Source organism: Lactuca sativa, chromosome 2 (genome assembly GCF_002870075.4).
Source record: "Lactuca sativa cultivar Salinas chromosome 2, Lsat_Salinas_v11, whole genome shotgun sequence".
In the NCBI taxonomy this organism is placed as follows: Eukaryota; Viridiplantae; Streptophyta; class Magnoliopsida; order Asterales; family Asteraceae; genus Lactuca; species Lactuca sativa.
In genome coordinates this window covers 94227072-94250360 of record NC_056624.2, presented here as the reverse complement: position 1 = coordinate 94250360, position 23289 = coordinate 94227072, and the positions used below count along the sequence as shown (strand labels likewise).

Genomic DNA, 23289 nt, shown 5'->3' with positions numbered 1-23289 from the left:
AAAAGTGTTAATTAGAGACATATGATGTTATAGGAGGAGTATAGCTCGGAGGATCGAGCACGATGGATTTCCAGGATTCGTGAGTTATCGAGATACGCGAGGTGAGTCTTCTCACTATACTTTACCTTGAGTAGGTAATCAGAGTTATGTGTCAGAGTATGTATGTTATGTGTATGCTATGTGTTGTACTGCATGATGTCTATGTGATTTATGCTGTGCATGATTATAGAGTTGGAACCGGAAGGTTCCCAGAGTTAGAACCTGAGGGTTCACAGAGCTTGGGTGCACGGACCGATAGAGTTATAGCCTCGAGTGGCTAATATATGTGTTATGTTTGTGGTATTTTGGGGAACTCACTAAGCTTTGTGCTTACAGTGTTAGTGTTGTTGTTTTAGGTACTGGCGATGACCGTGGGAAGGCGCCGGCTTGATCTGTACACACGCATGAGATTTTTTATATACATTTGATCTTGGGATTTTGTATAATGTGAATTGAGATTTAAACTTAATGTTTTTATGAAAAGTTAATGAGAAATGTTTTTATAAATTGTGAAAAATTATTTTGAAATTCACGGTGTTACACATAGTCAGCCTTCTTCCAAGTTTCCTCGTCTTGTAAGACGCGAAGAAAGTTTTTGTCAATCCAACGAAATATAAGGAGGAAGTGAATAGTTGTAAGTCTTGGTTGTCATACTTGCAATAATTACTATCAAGGTCGCCTTCGCTTGTCTTCCTATACACCACCGGAAAAAACTTCTTCAAAAAATCTGGCATCGACGTCACTCCGCCCTGTTTAGATCACATTCAATTTTTATGCTCTTAAAAAATAACGAGAATCGTTACGATCTAACTAAGGATTGAAATCGTTAATTTGGAGGCGACGATGAATAGAAGAGAAGAGAAGAGGGAAGAGGTGGACGTGAGGATATATATACTACAAATTGAGTTTTAAAACTGATATTCCTAAATTAAAGGATTATTAATTGATTTAGATATTTACCATAATTAATTAAATGTAAGATTACATATTTACCCTTTTAAAATGATTGGCCTATATTTATTCATACAATAACACAATAATTATTTTGAATATCTGAAGCCTACATTTATAATGTATTTAAAATGTATTTTTTCAATAATATTAATAATAACAAATTTAAAAAATAATATATATTTTTTATATTTTTAATAATAATAATAATAAAATAAAGTTTTTTGTTTTTTAGAAAATCTCAATATTTCGAATCAGTTTATGAAATTATTTCAAATTAATTTGTTATGGGTTATAATGGTAAACAAGGGCATAATGCAACATTATGGTGGTTTTCAGGATATTTTTTGTCATCTACCCTAATAAATAAGAATGATTTTGTCACATGTCCTCTTTTCATTCAATTTGCCACATGTCATTTTGTCATAATTTAGAGATATATTTATTTTCCACTTGTCATTTATTTCATTTTCCATTTCTAATATATTATTAATTAGTTTCCATAAATTAAACCTACCATAATGATATTAATTTCAAATTTTAAATTTTAAATATCAATTTCAATTTTAAACAAATTTACAGTTTAAACCTTTGTGTTTAACATTTTGTTATAATTAACCTGTTTAGTATACAAGTCTGATAACTAAACAATAATTTTTATTTATTTATTTTTTGTATGTTTTTTTCTCATAATTTTTATTTATTTCAAATTTCAAATTCAAATAAACTTCTCATTTAATCTTTTGTATTTAACATTTTGTTTTAATCAACCCGTATAATATACGGGTCTCACAACTAGTAAATAATAATTTAGAATTAAAACATAAACTATCTAAAATTTATGAAAATTTTTCTGAAGATTATATTACCTTTCTAGGTTATTTTTCCTAATGATTTGAAAAAAATAAATAAATAATAAAATAAAAAAGGGTCACCAGTTCTAAGTTGGATTCTAATTATTCCCTTCTTTTGGAGATGCTCTTGTAACTAATATGTCGATCCATATAAAAGAACATTTAAGAAAGGTAGCTGGGGGTTTATGTAAGTAGGGGTTTGGTGGATCACACGGTCCACAATTATTATCACCTAATTATTGTCACCAGTGAAGAAACACAGTATACATACATATACATAGCTAGCACGTCTCTCATCAACTACCTATCCGATTGCACAATGAATCTCGCCGGAGTCCTCGCTGGAATATTTCTGCTGCTGGCGGTCTACTGTGGATTAGACCCTTTCAGGCATAGTGCAATTGTTGATTTCCCCGACTTTGAGTCCGTCAAAGTCGACATGCCGCAGTGGTCTGAAGTGCCGACGGATAAAGACACTCAAAACTTGCTACAGAAGTCGGAGATTAAGTTTTTGAATCAAATTCAAGGCCCGGAGAGCGTCGCATTTGATCTACAAGGCCGTGGACCGTATACTGGTATTGCTGATGGACGGGTTGTATTCTGGAATGGAAATTCGTGGTCTGATTTTGCTTATACGTCTCCTAATCGGTAATAGTCGTGTTTTCCTATTCTATTTCCATTTCTTCCGCTTTACGAAATCAAACCGTTGCCTTTCAACTTCCAAATTTTAGTGGATTGTACAGTGTTTTTATAATAGTTTCAACTGATGGCTTTTGATTTTCTTTCTGTCCATACAATTCTGAACATTGCAAAATTTCACTTGCACATACAGAGACCTCTGTTTTGCAAAACAAGGACAATCATATCTGCTGTATTGTGATTTGTAGTAGTATACCACAATGATTACATAGAAATTTACTGCCATCTAATTGACTTATACTCAACATTGACAAGATGTATCCTCTATTTGAGTGTGAAACGTAGGAGAATATAAAACGAATACATTTTATTGAAAGGACAATAGCAACGAGAAGACACACACAGAAAAGCATGTATTGCTCATTTAGCAGAGGGAATCAGACATTTGAATCAAAGGAATTGAAATGATATGTGAAGATTCTTACGAAACAGAATGGAAAGAGTATGAACGAGACACAAGTTTGGTAGAAATTGAGGGTTTACAAGACAGTGATTCTCTACTCCATGTCCCAAAGTGAATCAATATAAATTGTTAAAGAAAGTCTAAACTTAGTTATAGTCAGTTGTAAAAGTTGGCACCATTTTTTTTTTTTTTTTTTTGCAGAGATTGCCTTCCTTGAGGAATGCTAAGCTAATTGGTGTACATCTACATCCTTTCACTTCCAAATTAGATAGCTTCCTTTTGAGAAGATCTATCTCCTTGGTTTAGGTGGTGTTTCTTTTTGACTTGATGGACTTATTGGGACATGACTTAACCCGGACAGATATATGGATAGGGGTTTTTCTTTTTGACTTATGACAACTATAACATCTTAATATGAAAAGTTGAAGAGGGGTGAGTTTATCCATCCAGACACTCCTTTTACTACATTTACCCTCCTTTATCTTTTTCCCAGGTCACACAAAACCTATCCCGGTCTGAACAAACCATCTGAATGACTACCCTTCTTTCTAGAAGTGATGCCTAATGAAAAACTGAGATAAGCATATTAACCAGAATTTGGCAATGTATTTGTCTGGGAATGAAACAACATGTTGGTTGGAAGTCAACTCTTCTGGTTATCTGCCAATCATTGTATGCTAATCAGAACTGCAAATTAAAAGACACATAAAAATAACACCTTCACTTATGTAACAAATGTGAGTTAAAAGCTATTGAGGCGTTATATATATATATATATATATATATATATATATATATATATATATATATATGTATATATATATATATATATATATATATATATATATATATATATGTTTTTAGTAAAGACGACACATGGGTATATTTGTAGATAGTCCTCTGCCTGTCAAAGTTTTGTTTTATTGTTAATATATGCATCAAGTTGTTAGTAGTTGTTGTTTGGGATCTGAAAGGAAAGGGAAAATAGAATCTATGAAACAAATATATGATCAAAATTGAATATAAAACTGAGGGGAGGGTTATGTTATGTTTCAGGTCAGAGATATGTAATCCAAAACCAACAATCTTGGGCTACTTAAAAAATGAGCATATATGTGGGAGACCATTGGGGTTGCGGTTTGACAAGAGAAAAGGTGATTTGTACATTGCAGATGCGTATTTTGGGTTGCTAAAAGTTGGGCCTGATGGTGGGTTGGCCACCTCTCTAGTAACCGAAGCTGAAGGAGTTCCTTTGAAATTTACAAATGATCTTGACATTGATGATGAGGGAAATGTATACTTTACAGATAGCAGTGCAAAGTATCAACGAAGGTATGTTGTTGATGCACTTGTCTCTTTTTCAATACTATGGATTTAACCATTGATGTGATGTGATATGATATTTATAACACAAAATTGGAAATATAGATTAGTAGATTATCTGAAAAACAGAGTATTCCAGAAACATACTGCCATTAGAAGCATGCACTGAGATATTATGATTATGAGTGGCTATTCAAAGTGGTTGATAAGTGATCTGTTAGGACTCAATGGAAAACTCACTTTCTCTCATAGGTTGTTCTTCTTGGATCAAGTCTAAAAGAAATATCATTGGATTAACTTTAAGTACATTAAGAAGTAAAAAAGAACTTTTTGAGAAAAAAGAGTTTGTATTGTATACAGATGACAAAAATTGATCAAACACCCTAAAGTCATGAGCATGCCTTTTAATATATACAGTAATAAATAAGCTTACAGTTGTCTATTTTCTTAATTTTCAGGAACTTCATGCATTTAGTTTTCTCTGCAGAAGAGAGTGGTAGAGTTTTGAAATATGATCCAATCCAAAAAAAGACAACTGTTCTTCTTCGTAACCTCCAGTTTCCTAATGGTGTGACTCTAAGCAAGGATGGTTCCTTCTTCGTATTCTGTGAGGGGTCCAAAGGCAGGTAACAAAAAACTCTCTCCATCAACTGTAACATTGTTTTTTTTATGGAAAAATTTTAAGCTAAACTTAACAATATTATTTCTGTTAATATTCCCATTTTTACTATAAGGGTATTTTGGACATTTAATCTCTGTCCAAGTTCATTTATATTATATTTTTTTATCAATTCCTTTTGTTACTCGGGACAGACTTAGGATAGGGGAGGGACAGCCTTGTACTACATTTAGCATGCATTAATGTTAATTACATGATGCATAACAAATGGGTCATGTGGAGAAACCATTTTTTGCATGGAGGTTTTGAACTGGTTAGGTTAACAGTAGCAGTAGTAGATGATTATATTTTATTTCTTTTAATTAGGTATGTATTTTAATGTTACTTCTTGTAGGTTAATAAAATACTGGCTAAAGGGGGAGAAAGCTGGGACATCCGAAGTGATGGCGATTCTACCTGGTTTTCCTGACAATATCAGAACAAACGAAAAGGGTGAATTTTGGGTGGCAATTCACACTCGTCGATCCATGTACACATACATATGCGCCTTACACCCAAAACTTCGTATGTTTTTGCTGAAGCTTCCGATCCCTATAAAGTTCCATTACCTTATGAACATCGGTGGCCGGCTTCATGCTTTGGTTGTCAAATACAGTCCGGATGGTAAGATTCTACAGATATTGGAGGATTCACAAGGTAAAGTTGTACGGGCCGTGAGTGAAGTTGAGGAGAGGGATGGAAAGCTATGGATGGGGAGCGTCCTCATGTCCTTTATTGCGGTATACCAGTTATAGCCGTACCATGTATGTGTCTTTTAGCCAACATGTGATGTATGTGTCTTTTAGCCAACATTTTGAAAAAAGGAACTGTTGCCACTGTGATGTAGAAAAAGACATTTCAGCAATAAAAGTATTTTGGTTGCTTGGTTTGTTCCCGATGGTGGAAGTTGATAACAGGAAAATAGCATTGCAAACAAGAACACTAAAATCGATCAAAATAATGGTGGCATGGAGTATGTACATAGTACATACCCAACACAACACGAGCTGACATTACTGTCATCGCCATTTGAACATAGTGGTTTACGCAGTTAATGTAGATAGTGAACGATTTGATTGATCAAAGAATAATTTGAAATCTTATAAACGTTACAAGGAAGAAGTTGCAAAATACTACAAACAGTAGTAAGTCAATTACAAAGGACCAAACTATAGAACTCTACTAGGTAATGCAATGTGCACCCTAGCTTATGAAGAGGAATCATATGTGGTCCAAGCTAGGCCTCGTCCCAAGCCCGTTTCCTAAACCATAAACCTTAGTATTTAAAGATGGGTGCTCCTAATAAGACATCTCTTAGATATTCCATTGACATTTTTTTATAAAAAGTCAACCTATAATTAACTATCTATAATTAGCTTTTTTAGAAAACAAAGCAATTTCAACCAATAAAAATATTTCAAAAATTAATTAGAATGTCTAAATGGTAAAATGGGATGTCTTTTTAGCCAACCCACTTAAAAATATGTTGCACACGTATCGCCTCATTCTTAGTGCACAAGTTTAAAGCTTTCTTTGTTTTTTTCAAAGAGCTTTGTAAGGAATTTCGATCTATAATATAAGGTCAATTATGTCGTTGAATTAGATTTCAACCATAACACTCTAATCATTTACATGGGTGTCATCTTTAACTTGTATTATTTTTGTTGAGATTCAACCACATAAGGAGTGCATCTCACGATAAGTACATACTAGGAATTACAACCTATTTTTGGTTAATTACCTCCTAAGACGCACATGTTATTTGAAAATAACAAGGTGGTCAATCTCATGGTAGAAGCAATCCCAACAAAATCAAGATAAAAACAATTAATGGTGTTACTAATACAACACATATCTGGTCTATGTTGCTATTGGACATTTTGACATATCCTAAATATATAATCGGGAACAACTAGTCTTTGTGATCACTATCACCATCTATATTTATCTATTGTATGGCCTTCTAGTAAAGTCTTGCCTTCTCAATCTCCTTTGGTGATAACTTCTATGTGATCTCCCGTGATGTGAAGGTTAGCATCCATGTACGTATGTTTCCAGTTGGAGACATATCTAAAGCATATAATCGAATCTACTAGTCTCTAAGATCACTATCAACATCTGTATCTATTTGATCTAATGGTCTTCTAGTAAAGTATTGTCTTCTCAATGTGCCTCCTTTCCTTTGGTGATAACTTTTATGTGGGCTCCCGCAACATGAAAGCTAGCATCCATGTCCAAGCTTGATCTTGGCCCAAGCCCATTCTCTAAACGATAAATCTTAGTATTTAAAGATATGCACATGTATTGCCTAATTCTTAGTACACAAGTTTAAGGTTTCCTTAGTTTTTGTTAAAGAGTGTTGTAAGGAACTTTGATCTATAATGTGAGGTCAATTATGTCGTTGAATTAGAATTCAACCATGACACTCTAATCATTCACATGGGTGTAAATGCTTAGAGGGATGCTTCTTTAACTTATATTTCTTTCATCTAGATTTAACACAAGGAGTGCATGTCACTGTAAGTAATTGCCCAAACATACAACCTAATTTTGGTTAATTAACTCCTAAGACGCAAACGTTCTTTTAAAATAACAAGGTGGTCAATCCCACGGTAGAAGCAATCCCAAGCACAACACACCATATAATTGAGATAAAAACAATTATATGTGTTACTAATAGAATCCATATGGTCTATGTTGTCGTTTTGACGTTACGACAAATACTAAATATATAATCAGGAATAACTAGTTTTCGAGATCACTATCAACATTTATAATGTAACATCTTGTTTCCTACCATTTCCGAGCCGTGGGCCGGAAGTCAATTGTGTAAGGATTTGGTCCTTAAGGAGGAAAAGTTTAGACATTGTGGAAGGAAGTAATGATAGTTAAGAGATTTAACCCTTGAATTGTGTTTTGTGTCGAAGGGTAGAAAGGGAAAAGTCATAGGCCGTGTTCTTGCATGAAATATGGATTTTTGTTTGAGAAGTTTTTAGTCCAAGATATTTAGATAATATTATGGGGCTCTTCAACACTTTTTCGTGGATATAAGGATCATCGAAATCAGAGTTAGAACGAAGAAGTTTTGACTGTTTGAAGATAGGGAGGTTTGGTTTTAGTCTAGTATGTTGGGCGCACATGATGTACGCTAGGCGTACTAGACATGGTCAATCGTGGAGGCCCAAACTAGTACATTGGGCATACCAGGCATACACGATTAGATACCAAACCCTAATTTGAGGGTTTTGAGCCTTATTTAAGCTCCTTAACTCCCCCAAACCATTTCCATTCCTAGCCTCCACCCCTTCAATGTCCTCCCTTGAAACTCTAACCTTAGTTTGAGCCTTGTGAGCAAAAGAATGTGTTTTTAAGTGCTTTGGAGTGTTCTTGGTGCATCTTGGAGAAGAAGGAGTTCATTGGAGAAGTGTTGGTTGCATTTGATCTTGTAGATCCAGACTTCGTTCACCTTGATCTTTCTTCTGGAGGTATAAAGTTTGAATATTGATGATGCATTTGTTAGATCTAGCTAGTTTTGGGTATTATGAGCTTTTGGTCACTTTAAGTACATAAAGTTTAGATCTTGAAAGTTTGTGACCTTGTTATGGATAAAGTTGTAAACTTTATCCATCTAAGCATCATATTGATTCAGATATGAAGGTTAGAGACTTGGACTTTAATGGATTAAGTTGAAAAACATGTACTTTTGGTCCCTTTGAGACTTAAAGACTAGATCTTGTTTGTTGGGACCATTCTAATGGATAAAGGTTGAAACTTTATCCATTATGAAGCTATTAGGAACCATAAAAATATGATCTTGGTCTTTCTATCCCTTCCATGCAAGATTTATGATGTCTTAATGGATTAATAAGTTAGGGTTTTGGCTTTTGGACCTTTTCTAGCCATGGAAAGTCATAAAAGGTGGAAAATTTGTGACTTAAGTTGATGTTTTGAGTCTAGATCTGAACTATGGATAAAAGGTCTTAAGTGATAAAGTACTTACTGGAGAAATAAGATCAGGCCGCGTACGTTGGGTGTACGAGGAGTACGTTGGGCGTACGTAGCTGCCATGGACTTTGGCTTTGTTAACTTTTGTTAACCATTGTGTAGCGTCAGTTTCTTTTTACCGATTTCTAAATAGAGCCGATACATAATAATGAATAGTTATATAAATAAAAGACTTTATATAGATATGTAAGGGGTTATAATAATAATAATAATAATAATAATAATAATAATAATAATAATAATAATAATAATAATAATAATAATAGGTCCAGGGGTTAATGTGCTATTTTGGAAATTTATTTTGTTCAAAAAAATTATGTTAGGGTATATTATGTCAAATGACCAAGCCTCAGGGACCTTGCATGCCAGCTTCATAAACTTGGTCCCATCTTTTGTCCCCTGATCTGTAACAGCTGCAACCATTCGAGAGAGACCCCGAGTTTTGTTGTTTTGTTGCTTCCTGCGGGTTATATAAGGAATAAACCCTTAGAAAGAATGAAGGATATGTATGTTCACTGGCGGAGAGAGAGTGTGAGAGACATCGAGGTTGTGAAGGAATGTTGTGAACGAAGAAGAACTGTGAAGAAGGAGCTGCCATCGTTGGGTTTCTTCGCCAGTCGGAACTCTCACTGGAGCGTTAGTTGAGCAAAAGAGGTGGGGATAGTTTAGCGAGAACGGGATCATTCCTTCAGCTCCAACTCTGCTCGACACCGTGAACAAGGTGGGGAGGCATTTTCGATGGCTGCGTCATCCTCCGATAATTTTGTGGGACTCCGGTGAATCCCGTATGTTCTCCAGAGCAGTAAAGGCAGGTAAGGCTCAGTTTATGCCGTGATTTCTTATCTCTCACCAGTGACTTCAATTAGAGAGAGACTAATTGATGAGTTTTGATTCCTTTTTCTCGGCCTAATGCTTTTCCGGCGACTGTTTTGGGACCTCCAGCAGCGGCAGTATGGAAAAAGACGAGGTACTAGTCTCCGATGGCCAGAAAGAAGGTGGGAAACCGATATTTGTCGGGGCGTGGGTTTGGAGAACTCATAACTTGGTTGTGTAGTTGCGTTTCCTGGTGAGCGAAGAATTCAACCACCGTTGAAGGAATGCTCTTTTTCGCCGACTGGAAGCTAGGTATGCCAATTGAACTCATGTTGGGCTTTAATGGGTTGGTGAGTATCAAAGTTAGCTAATGGGCTGGTGGCATGTAATTGACTATGCTAATTGGGCTTATTTTAGAACATAATTAATCTAAATGGGATGATAACCTATGGTTGTGAAATTTATTTGTAATTTAATGGAATGATAATTTGAAATATATGGATTTAATTGTATATGATTAAACGAAAGATGTATATGAATGAGACTTGAATTAAGCTCTAGCGAAAGTACGTGGGTTTACATTATATTTAAATTGGATCGATAAATTATTTAACTATTTATTAGCTAATAGTCATATGAAGTAAATGTACACAAGAATATTTAAGGGGAGTTGGAATGGTAAATCGATCAAGGCGTTATTTATTAATAATGCAAATAAGTATGATACTAAGTAATATTAAGCAATAATTATTATTGATATGGGTTGTAGGTGTTTAGGGAGCTGGGCAGACCATTTAAATCACTTTAGTGGCTATTCGGTGATTTCTACTTCAGGTGAGTCTCCTCACTGTTTGTATGGGTCTAAGGCACCAATGCCGGCCCATTTAGTTTATGTATGATAGGAAGACCCGGGGGTTAGCCCTAGGCATTATGAATGAAAGACCAGGAGGCGGTTCCTGGCACACGATATGTTATTATTTATGTATTGTAGGAAGACCCGGGGGTTAGCCCTAGGCAATATGTATGAAAGACCAGGAGGTGGCTCCTAGCACACTGTGCGCTATTATGTATGAAAGACCAGGAGGTGGCTGCTGGCGCACTGTATGCTATTATGTATGAAAGACCAGGAGGTGGCTCCTGGCACACTATATGCTTATTAGCTAAGTAGAGTAGTATGTATGCTAGTCGTCTTTGTGATGCTTGCATGGAAGACCAGGAGGTGGCTCTTGGCACTTGTCTGTGAGACCGAGGGTGTAACATCCCGAAATAGCAAGAGTAGAGTTGAAGGGCTAAAAGTGCTAATTGGGAAAGAGTTACTCGGCGAGTCCATGGATGGACTCGGTGAGTAGAGTCGCGACTTGGTCGCGTGTTAAGCAGCCGACTCGGCGAGTCAATGAGATGGACTCGACGAGTAGGCGCTGTGTGGAGAAAACCCTAATTCTCGGGGTTGAGCCCTATTTAAAGAACATTATACCCTTCCCCCAGCCTCTTTATCACCCCTTTGAGTCCCAGAAACCCTAAATCGCGAAGAAGCACCATTGTTGAGTGGATTGGAGCTTGGAGAAGTAATTATTGAAGAAAGTTTGGGAGTTTGAAGGTGTGGAACAAGGGGCTTTGCTTGGATTCGAGTTTCCTTGCAGTTGGGGCGTTCTTTTGAGGTAATATCTTGTTCTTAGGCTATTGCTATCTTGTTTCTTCATTTTGGGGTTTGAGGGAAGCTTATCTTGGGCTATATGGGAGTCTAGAGGTTAGATCTGAGGTTGCTACCTCAGATCTGAGATGGAGAAGGATCAGAGAGCATGAAAGTCCCTGTGCTGGAGTATTTAGTGAAGCCTTCATGTCCCAAACCCTAGCCCAATGTGCAAATGGCCTAGATCTCCTTGGATTCATGTAAAGTTTGCCACTTTACGTGATGGATGAGTGGTAGGAGGCCAGATCTAGGTTTTGGAGCAATTGCATGGCCTGGAATGGTTCTGTATGGGTTCAGACCGGTGGTACTCGGCGAGTCACATGGGTGTACTCGACGAGTTGGTTGAAGATGAGCTGGGACTCGACGAGTTGGAAGAACAACTCGGCGAGTCGGATGAAGATGGCCTGGAACTCGGCGAGTCGTATGAACAACTCGGCGAGTAGGTTGAAGATAGCCTTAGACTCGGCGAGTCTGTTCTTGAACTCGGCGAGTCTTGTCGAAGAGTCCTGATGTTCTCTGGTTGAGTCGAGAATCGGTGAGTCAAGGGATGACTTGTGTAGGGTTTCAAAGCACTCCATGGATGATGGCAATGGGCCCCTTTGATGAATTCTAGGTTAAAAGCCCAAGACTTGTCTTTTCCCTATAAATAGTCATGTATTATTCACAATTAGGGTTAAGAGAGGGAGGCAAAATGTAGCCGCCACGTGAGGTTTCTTATGTAGTGTTAGATTCTTTAGTCTATGCTTTAAGTGTAATTTATTCCTCATATTTCAATAAATCGAGTGATCATTCGACATATTCTTCATTATTTGTGTTTGTTCTTATTTTCCGCATCTTGTTCATCAAATCAAAATTAGGGTTTTAATCCCAACAAGTGGTATCAGAGCGGGTCTTTGAAGATCTATTGATTTTTGAAGTATCGGTTCTTGGTTTGGTGGTTTTCTGCACATATATTGAAGATTATTGGTGTTTTGGCAGTATCGAATCAAAATTCTGTTCAAGTTACTGTTCATGGGATTGTTCATCCACTGTTCATCTGGGTAATTCTTTATTAATCATGTTCGTATTTTATTGGATTTGATCGATTGTTTGATCCAAAATCGATCAATAATATCTCTTTTGATTTAGCCCAAAGAATCATGTTCCTGTTCGTCGTATTCACTGTATTTAGTTTTGGATCTGAAAATCGTCTATTTTGTCAATAGTGGCCCAATTGTATTTGATTTTTATTCATTCAGCCGAGTTCATTGGTATAAGCCCTTAACTTGTTCTTTGACGTCGCACGTTCTGGTTCACGCAGTCGACACATCTCAAAATTATGAATGTTGCATCTCGATTTCGCAATTCGTTCTTATATTCTGATTGAATTCATGATTCACGACTCTTATTTAATCATTTGTTCTAATTTGATTTACTAATCGATTTCTGTTCTGGAGTCAAAATTTCTAAATAGTTTCATTCTCAAAATCGTTTTTGATTTTATTTGATTATGGTGTTTGAATCAATTTGCTTAATCTGTTCCACATGTCGATTGGGTGTTTGTTCAATGGAAATTTCAAATTCTAATGATGAACGGATGAACAACATTGTATCTCGATTTGGAGGGTCAAACCATAGAAAGTCAAAATCAGATTGCAATCTTAATCAGATTTGTGACTGGGTGTGTAATGCGATCGAATGAAACTGAAATTGTGAAAACTTTGTTTGGAACGGTGAATGTGATCGGAACCATGTCGATTGGAATCAGAACAATGAAAAGCGAGATGAAAGCATCATTTTTTGGAATCGGAACTGAATGAATGATGACAAAAGTGAATGCTCTTGAATTGAAAAGCCCTGATTTCGGAACGAAGGAATTATATGCGACGGAAGTTTTGTAATTGGAATTGATTTCCTTGCTCTCGCATATTAGGTCTCATTGAGTTATGTTGATCTCGCAATTTTTCTTGGTTTCGCATCAGATTGTGTATCAGTGTTGGAAGGTTTCGCTGCTAACCACTCGTTCTTCACCCACGAACGTTCTCTGACTGTGGTAGTTTGATTATCTTCTTCAATTGGGATGAACGAAGGTCAAATCAAAAAGTCAAAATCGCTATGAAAGTCTAACCTGCGAACGTTCGCCTGTGATAGGATTCGTTGACATGGATTCTCTTTGGGGTATAATCGATGAACTTGGAACGAACTTGGATTTGATTACTTGTGCTCAAGACGAACATGGAACAAACTTGGGTTCGTTTGTTAGCCAGGAACGAAGGGGTTGGTAATTTCAAAGATTTGGATTTCAATCGCGAGTTACTGTCCGTTCCAGTTGCATTCATCGGCATCTAAATGGGAAAGAAGACTTAATGTTTCATTTTTGATCCCTTCAACTTCAAATATTTGACAATTCTGGTCCATGAATTTTTTGTGACTTGGCAATATTGGTCCATTTCTAGATTTTATTACAAATAAAAAAGTATATTTATGCAGAATTTCCATTTCAGTCCCCTGACTTTCAGCAAATGACAGTTTCTGCCCTATATTCAGAAAAGTTTACAAATTTGAGGGCTGGTGAACAGTTTTGAATTCTTTAACGCACATATTTTTTTGTGAACAGAAAATTATGGATTCCATCAAGTCTTGGCGTTTCGGAAAGTCGTTTTTCGTGATAACGTCAAATTTTCATGACTTTTTCGGATTTTATACTTCATCGTTAATATCATTTTATCACGGGGGAGCTTAGTAAATTTTTATCCATTCAAGATCATTCTCATGACCATTTGAAGGCTTTATAATCATGTTTTTGATTATAAATCGGGGGAGAATTTGGTATGGCCATTCGAAATTGGATTTGTGACTTTTCAAAGTTGAAGATTTTTGATAAAGCTTATGGTAGAATTATGAAGGTAGCTTTTACAGCGGAAGTTCTTCATCGAGCTTTGCTAAAGCTTTTACAGAGAAGTATCTTTTACAGCGGAAGTTCTTTATCGAGCTCTGCTAAGGACTTGTTATATCTCCGACTTCTTGTATTTTCTCGATCAAAGTGGCGTTACGAATCTTAAAGTTTGGGTTGTTACATGATATTTTTTGATGGCTTATATCGTTAGCTTATTTGAAGATCATTGTGACTTGGAGGGGGAGCTCTTCAAAGACAAGAAGTGATTCGGTCTCTTTATTCTGAAATGGGTTTTTATGGCGGGTTTGGTTTTCATGAAGATTCTTTGGGATTACATTCGAAAATGAAGTTTAAAGACATTACTTCAGTGCTTGATTTATATATCCTAGAGCCCGTGTTTGAAGACTATTGAAGAATCAAGATTCGTGGATTACTTCATATATTCCTCGTTGCAGATCTTTTTATTTGATAGATGCTTGTTTTGGAAGTTAAAGCATTGTCATCCATTCCATACTTTGAGGGGGGAGATTGTAGGGTTTCAAAGCACTCCCTATAAATAGTCATGTATTATTCACAATTAGGGTTAAGAGAGGGAGGCAAAATGTAGCCGCCACGTGAGGTTTCTTATGTAGTGTTAGATTCTTTAGTCTATGCTTTAAGTGTAATTTATTCCTCATATTTCAATAAATCGAGTGATCATTCGACATATTCTTCATTATTTGTGTTTGTTCTTATTTTCCGCATCTTGTTCATCAAATCACAATTAGGGTTTTAATCCCAACAACTTGGTGAGTTGTGTGCGAGTGGACTCAGAGTCGTTGGACTCGGCGAGTCTCAGGGTGACTCGGCGAGTTAGGTCGCGGATTGAGTGAAGTTCTAGGTATGGAAACTCGGCGAGTCATCGGGTTGACTCGGCGAGTAGAGTCAGTTAGGGGTTGACTTTGACCTTGTCTTTGACCAAGGGTTGACCAGTGGTTTCTAGGGGCATTTTGGTTATTGTTGATTATTGTTTTGAGTTCAGTGCATTGGTGGTTGTCTAGTGGTGGAGATCGTATCTGTGATCGGAGCAGCTTGGGTTATCGGTTCAGTCGGCAGTTTCGAGGTGAGTTATCCTCACTATATCAACAGGGTCTACGGCACCAAGGCCGGCCCTTATCGGATTGAGATCCGGGTAGTTGTTATGTTATTATTATGATATGTTTGCATCCTGAGAGCTAGGGTGATATATGTTAGAGACTTGATTGAGATCGGTATCCTGAGAGATAGGGAGATGCTATGCTAGTGACCGGTTAGGTCGGTATCCTGGTAAGGATGATGATATGCTATGTGATCTGTTTGATCTGCTTGTTAACTGTGAATTGCTATATGATTGTATGTATATGTGCACATGGTTGTTTGGACTGGAGTTGGGTTGAGGCGGGACCAGCTGTGTGCTGTAGGCCAAGATACCCAGGGCAGACCGGTTGTCCCGAAGGCCCAGCGAGCGGTCCGGATAGGCTGTAGGCCCCAAGAGGGCGGACCAGACGTGCCGAGGCTCGGAGAGTGGACCAGATAGACTGAAGGCCCGGTGCGGGCGGACCAGACGCGTTGTAGACTCAGAGAGTGGACCAGGTGGATTGAAGGCCCGGTGCAGGCGGACCAATCACACTGCAGACTCGATGTATACGGCTAGACACGGAGGGTGGACTGAAGGCCGATAAGGCGGGCCAGTCACACAGTAGACCCGATATGCATGGCTGTTCTATGTTTTGTTATGTTATGTGTGTTATTCATGTTATGGGACAGAAGGCAATATGTTCTGGACCGGAAGGTCGTAGCCTGGAAGGGCGTACAGGTGGTTGGTATATTGGGGGTAACTTACTAAGCTTTCGGGCTTACAATTGTGGTTTTATGTTTTTCAGGTTCTTCAGGAGACCGTGGCAAGGCGAAGGCGTGATCGTACCGCTCCTCATGTTTTGGTCGTGATGTGATTCTGAATCTGATGTACCATTGAATCATATCGTTGAAGTATTTGATATCATCCGCTGCATTCTCTTTACACCGATGGATGATCTCCAACACATGCTCTAGACAAGTAGTGGTATAAAGATGTTTATCCGCTAAGGCAAAGAGACATTTCTGTCCTTCTGCTCTAGTGAACATGACCGAATTACGTCTCGGGTCAATCTTGCCCATCTTCATCTGGTTCAGATCACTGGCTGAGCCAACAGGAGATATCTTCGGTTTCTTCTTGAAGACAGTGGCTACCTCCTGATCCGTCAAGGTGACCTCCATGATATAGCATACTAACATCCTTTTGAGATGGTCTATAATCGGACCATATTCAGCTTCATTCGTCAAGAGGATGTTATGCAGAACAATCCAGTCATGGGGGTTGAGGTTCGGTAGATCTGCTAAGGATATAAGATGTTCGGTTCTTGCAGACCCTCGAATCACCCTGAACCGAACGTTGATGAATCTCCCTTCAGAATAAGGCTTCAAAACCCGAACATTAACGATCTTCTGAGCGCTCCATGTTTGGTACTGTGGTTGAGCAGCCTTCAGATAGAAATCGATTAACTCTCGATCAACCTCAGGATTAGGATGAGGGACTTCAAAAATGTTGGAGAAGGCATGGAAGATAAACGCCTTTCGGGTTAAGGGCATGTCGAACTGCGAGTCGACAGTGTTGTAGCAGTCGAAGGAGATCACCGGTTCGAGCCAAAGGATGCTCGGAGTATTGATAGCCTCCTTAATCATTCTCTCTCGAGTCCAAGCAGGGAAAAGAGTCTTCCTGCTCTCGAGTAGATCATGGGCTTCTTTCTTCTTGCGTTCGGCTTCTTCAGCTTCTCGCGCCACACGAATGTTGTCATTATCAACATTGCGACTATTTTTGCGTTTCAGCAAGTCAGCAATAGTTTCTTTATCATCTTCATCTTCTTCCTCAGCTATCTTCTTTCCTTTATCCTTCACACCCGAACCCGAAGTTTGACCAGTAGGAGGAGGTTCGGTTGTGTGAGCAACTTTTGAGGAAGGAGGTGGTTTCGATCCGGACTTCACTTCTCCCCCTTGTGTCAGAGTGGACACGAAACTAGGTAGCCCTTCTATTTTTCTGAGGAGGTCCAGGGCAGGAGCAAGTTTTTCAGCAAGGGTTCGCCTCACCGAATGGTTCAGAATGGGATCGTGCGCTTCAAGGATGTTAGATATTGCGGAGTGTACATCCGAAACACATGTTTTGATAACCTCCCGTTCGGATCGAAGAGCTTCAATTTGTTGCTGAGAGTGAGAAAGCTGAGCGCTCTTGACCTTGAGGGCGGTGGTTTTGTTTGCAAGAGCGTCCATCAACGAGTTTTCTGCAGCAAGATCCTCTTGGAGTTTAGAGAGGCGCTCGTCAATGGAGGCACGAAGGGCCGAGTTGTCGTCACTAATTGATTGGCGAAGGGTAGCGAACGACTTCAACTCCGTTGAGACGAACGTGGCCAATTGTTGAACAATCGGTTCCAGCGTTGTCTTGGTTGCAACAGCACTCTCCTGTAGAGATTGTAATAAGGCAGAGGCGTCGGAGAATAGTTTATCGACTTTTTCGGTCGCCGCCTCACAAGCTTTTGTTGAAGCGTCAATAGCTGCAGTGGCAGAAGCAACAGAATCATGTTGAGCCCTGGAAAAGGCATCAACGATCTTCTGAAGAGCGGCTTCAGAGAGAGAGAGGATTGTGAGTTAGAGGATGAAGCAATAAGCAGATCAACCTTCTCATGTAGCTCCTTAAGATGTTTCTTTGTTACTGGAGCTTCCTCATCGTCGTCGCTTTGGACCTGAAACGGATTGTGTGACAACCTGAAATTTCCATTGTACGAACCTCATCTATTCAATAGAAGCTAGTTCAGTTTCTGTGATTTTCAAGCTTTTCCGAACAAGTTTGTGTACATTAGGGTTTATGTTCTAGGTGATATCAGGAGAGTGGGTACTCCTAGTTTTGTGAAACTTGGGCATTTCAAGTTTCATAAGATTGCAGTCCAACATCAGGAATAAAAACATTTTCTGTCAAAATATTCCAGGACTATAAATAATTTTCTGAATTAAATTAATTCATTATTCACAATTCCAAATAGAGAAAAGCCATATTCTCTCTGACAGATCTTCGGGTTTTCATCCCAGATTGTGAGTCTACTTTTCTATATGTGTTTCAATACTTGTTAGATGCTCATTAACACAAATTACATGTCTAGATGTCAAGATCCGGGAGTTTACCGCCCAAGATCGTTCTTGGGGAGTAAACTCCAAAATGGAACATTATGGCTTCCTAGTCCCAATCCCTTGCTAGAAGACTTGTTTAGGAGATAGGGTATGACATTTATGGATCAAAAAGCAACCAAGAAACATAAGTTCTAGGAGTTTACGGCCAAGGAACTCCCTTGGGCCGTAAACCCCTTTTCAAGGGCTTAAATGCCCTAAAACTTTCCCCAAATGCTTAAGGACTTTAACTACTAGTACTTGTGCTTGATTAGAACACCAAAAGCTCATCAAAATCACAAGTTAGTAGGAGTTTACGGCCAAGAACTCCTCTTGGGCCGTAAACCCCTTTTTGTGGGACAAAAATCATTCCAAGCAACCCTTAAGCCTTTAGACAATTTACCTTGCACCTTTGGGACTAGAATGGAGAGTAGAACACATCTAAACCACTCCTTGAAAGGAGTTTACGGCCAAGGAACATGACTTGGGCCGTAAACTCCAAGTGAAGGCACCAAAGTGTGCCTCTTGTCCCCATTAGCCTTAGATAAATTCATGGGAGCAATCCTTGTTGTTTAAGTGCCTCAAAACATTGAAAAACCTAGAGTTTACGGCCGTAAACTCTAGGGTGAAGGGACTTTAGGCCGTAAACTCCCATATGGAGTGTTCTAAAGCCTTAAACTACTTCATGCATTATTCCAATAAAGCTAGGAGTGTTCTAGATGCAAGATAACACCACAAAACACCCAAAAACACCATTTGAGGAGTTCACGGCCATAAACCTATGAGTTTACGGCCGTAAACTCCAAGGTGTGGGGTTTGTTGGTTGGTGAACTCCTATACAAGGCCCTTAGATGTTTCAAACCCTTTTGCCTTGACCCGTAGCAACTTAGATGCAACCATTTGAACCCTAAACACTCATAAAAGTAATGTTTTCTAAGTGTCTTAACTTATTTATTTAAGTTATTATGTGTCTAATTAGTTATATATATGTTTATTATATGATAACTAGGCTCGTGCGTGTAAACCAGTCTCCGTTTGCCACCTAGCACGGTAGCCGACACTGCAATTCAAACGACTCACCACAAGTGAGTTCATACCCCTTGAATCAACCTTTGAAATGATTTTAAGTGTTTTAAATACTTTATGGGGGGGAATACAAGTCAAATACTAATAGTTATTGCTTCAATCACATGTGATTGCATTTAATCACATGTGATTAATAACTAGGAAAACAACGATTTTTACCTCTGTTCAAACTGTTTTTCAAACTGCTTTACTATTGAAATGTTTTACAAACTGCTTTACTATTGAAATGTTTTACAAACTGTTTTACTATCCAAACTTATTTATAGACTGTGATTCAACAAATACTTCTTATACTTAAACTGTTTTATCAACTTATGCCTTCAAAATGTTTTATAGATCGACATCAAGTCGATCTTCTCTTGAAATTATATTTATGCTTCAAATGTTTTATGAAAACTTATTCATGCCTTTATATATCCAATTGCATGCCCATATATGTATAGATGTATAAATAATGTTTAAAGGACTTAGGAAGGCCATCCGCCCTATTTCCTTTTCGCGCCTTGAGATGTGGTCTGGTGGGATTTCGGGTGACCATCCGAAGGTCGTTTCCATATTACTTATATATCATATATACATGTATAGACATAAAAGTACTTCTATATTCATACTCCTCAGTACATCATTAGTTGGTTACCATCGGGGTAACGCAGGATCATACATATACAGATATACTAGAAACAATACATATACAGATATACTAGAAACAATACATATACAGATATACTAGAAACAATACATATACAGATATACTAGAAACAATACATATATAGATATACTAGAAACAATACATATACATATATACTAGAAACAATACATATACAGATATACTAGAAACAATACATATACAGATATACTAGAAACAATACATATCCAGATATACTAGAAACAATACATATACAGATATACGAGAAACAATACATATACAGATATACGAGGAACAATACATATACAGATATACTAGAAACAATACATATACATAAATACGTAATAATTGTGATCCACTGTATCGGGAATGCCTTAAATGTCATGGCCCGAGTTGTAGCCAGAATTCTCTTGGAGGGAGAGCGTGAGTTTGCGTATAGATCTATACTGGATTGACTATCCTACACCTTGCTGCTAGCTACAGCCGGACCTGCAGGTCTGCGGGTGCCAAACGTCATTTCTTATTACGACCGTTCATTATGTCGTTGATTATCAGTCGATAGCATGGTGCAATTTATCACAATATACCTTAATATAAATCCGGTTTAAGGTAGTAGTATTTAGTACAGCAGTAGACTTATTATACAAAGCTACAGTACTACAATGATTTACCCATTACATATTTTAGTGATAATCTCACTTAAGCATTAATGTACAAACTATATTTCTAACAAATGATAGTCATATTTGGATAATCACACACTTTACAACAGAAAAGTTTACAAAACAGCCTAGCCTTGGTAGAAGGCTACTTTTATAGAAAATATAGGATTTTCTGAGTGATTCAAACTTTTACAAACACTTTCAAACGTTTTTACAAGAAACATTGACACTAAAATACTTATGAACTCACCAGCTTAATGCTGATAAACTCTTTCAAAATAACTTGTATTCTCAGGTCATCAGTAGACAGGTACCGAGGCCAGCTTTTGAGAAGATGGAGTGCATTCAAGGCTAATCTTATATTATTTTGTGGTTCATTATTTTTGGTGTCTATAACTGTACAGAACACACTTGTATTAAAATTATATATTTAATGCAATGGATGATGTTGTTTGCTTATTTACATTTACTGTGTTGTGATACTGTACATGACGTCCTCCGCCCCTGAACGTTTCCGCCGTTCTTGGTTTTGGGGTGTGACAGATTGGTATCAGAGCATTGTTTATAGTGAATCAAGTATATCAACCCATAAAAGATATACTAATCTATAAACCCAAAAGGGACTAAAACACTCTGACCAAGAGTCTATACTTTAAATAATAAAATATTTAATTAAGTATACTAGTCTACATTCATACTAAAATCAGTGTCACAATGACAAGAACAAAAGTATTACGATTGTTGAATATCACAGGTGAGCTCGGGGATGTATGGTCAGTCCTGGGAATGGCATAGCCTGATCAACTATGCTGGTCCTAGGAGTGATTAGCATATGCCCTAGAATGGTTGTGATATGTTAACAAGTCTAAAAACTTACCAACAATACCACAAGAAGATCAGTAGAACTTAGAACTTAAAATACTATAGGAGTATTTTGTACTACTAGTTACACGTATACTATATTCTTATACCTCTCTTCTCGCATAGATCTAAATGGCTGGATTCCATCATGGCGACCCGTACTTTCCCAATGAAGGCAATGCCGGGTGGATCGATGAAGAGCCCGAAGATGACCATCCAATCCCTTTGGATGATCACCTCGCAGAAGGCTTTTCGGATGGATCCGACTCCGAGCCTGAAGTCAACAACCTACCGATTGTAGGTCAAGCCCCGAACAACAACCCTCGACCAGCGTTTCCAGGTCCTACTCCCATGTGGGCAAACAATCTGAATCGCTGGAGTGATGAGCAGGGTCAGCCCTTGCCATACTTTGGCGACCGAACCTTTTACAACATTAGCGATGGTGGCTCTGCTGACAGAGCTCTGCCGGTAATCGTCCGCAGAATAGCTCGTAATGTCGAGCAAGGTCGAGCAGCCATCGACCGGGTCATGGAGATTGATGCCAATTCAGGCGTCAATATAGTCCGCATCCGCCGTCTCGAAGAAGACATGGAACGGACCCGGAGAACCAACGAAACTCTACAGCAGCAGCTGGCTGCCTCCCGTGCTGAAGTCTTAGAACTTCGAACTCGTCAAAGAGCTCAGGACCGACACCTTCAAGAGGTGTTTCGCCAAATATCCGACCTCAGGGATCGCCCGAGGAATTCCCATCGCCATTAGATGATGTCTAGTACATCTCTGTCTTTTGATTTAGGGATAGCCTTGAACTTATGTGCTCTAAGTGGCACTTGTCTGTAAAATATTCCTAACTTTCGGTACTCTAATTAGGAACCTAGGACTGTCAGTATTGTCCTTATGGTATGATGTAAGACCGACTGTTAGGTCGACTTTTCCTTGAACTTATTACATCAGTAATACCCGTACTATTGAAATCTATATAATCTGTGGGAAAAATTTGTACACTTGTGTATTCCTACTAATATTTCTTATTGTGATTTCAAACACTCATTCAAACGGTTAGGCTATGGTTATTTAGTCCATGGGTCACTCTCACTTTGCTTACAAATTGATTCTTATCATCCTTCTTGTTTTTATAAACTTATAGCTGAAGGATGCCTCCTCGCAAATCTCCCCGGAATAGGAATAATCCTGTACCTCCACCGCCTCCACCACCTGCAGTCATTGATACTGCAGCCCTGAATGCTGCCGTAGCTGCAGCAGTGGCAACTGCCATGGCTCAGTATCACTCATCGGATGCTAGCAGAGGTGGAACCCCTGTTGAATCTATCCCAGTTGAATTCCCTGTGCGCTCGAGGGAGTGCTCTTACAAGGATTTTACAAACTGCAAGCCGAAGCCTTTCTATGGCACCGGCGGAGTCATTGCTCTCTCGCAATGGTTCGAGAAGACTGAATCAGTCTTCGAAATCTGTTCGTGCCCTGCAACATTCAAAGTAAAATATGCCGTGTGCACCTTCG

At 38.2% G+C, this 23289-nt stretch overlaps 1 protein-coding gene across 1 annotated transcript; it reads left to right on the top strand.

Moving 5' to 3' along the window:
* Positions 1-2029: 2029 nt before the first annotated feature.
* On the top strand, positions 2030-5816 carry LOC111893750 (protein STRICTOSIDINE SYNTHASE-LIKE 3). Its single transcript, XM_023889828.3, has 4 exons — positions 2030-2492; positions 4003-4278; positions 4728-4895; positions 5283-5816. Exons 1-4 carry the CDS (start codon positions 2164-2166, stop codon positions 5680-5682), a joined length of 1173 nt encoding a protein of 390 aa, XP_023745596.1. The 5' UTR covers positions 2030-2163; the 3' UTR covers positions 5683-5816.
* The last annotated feature ends 17473 nt before the right edge of the window (positions 5817-23289 follow it).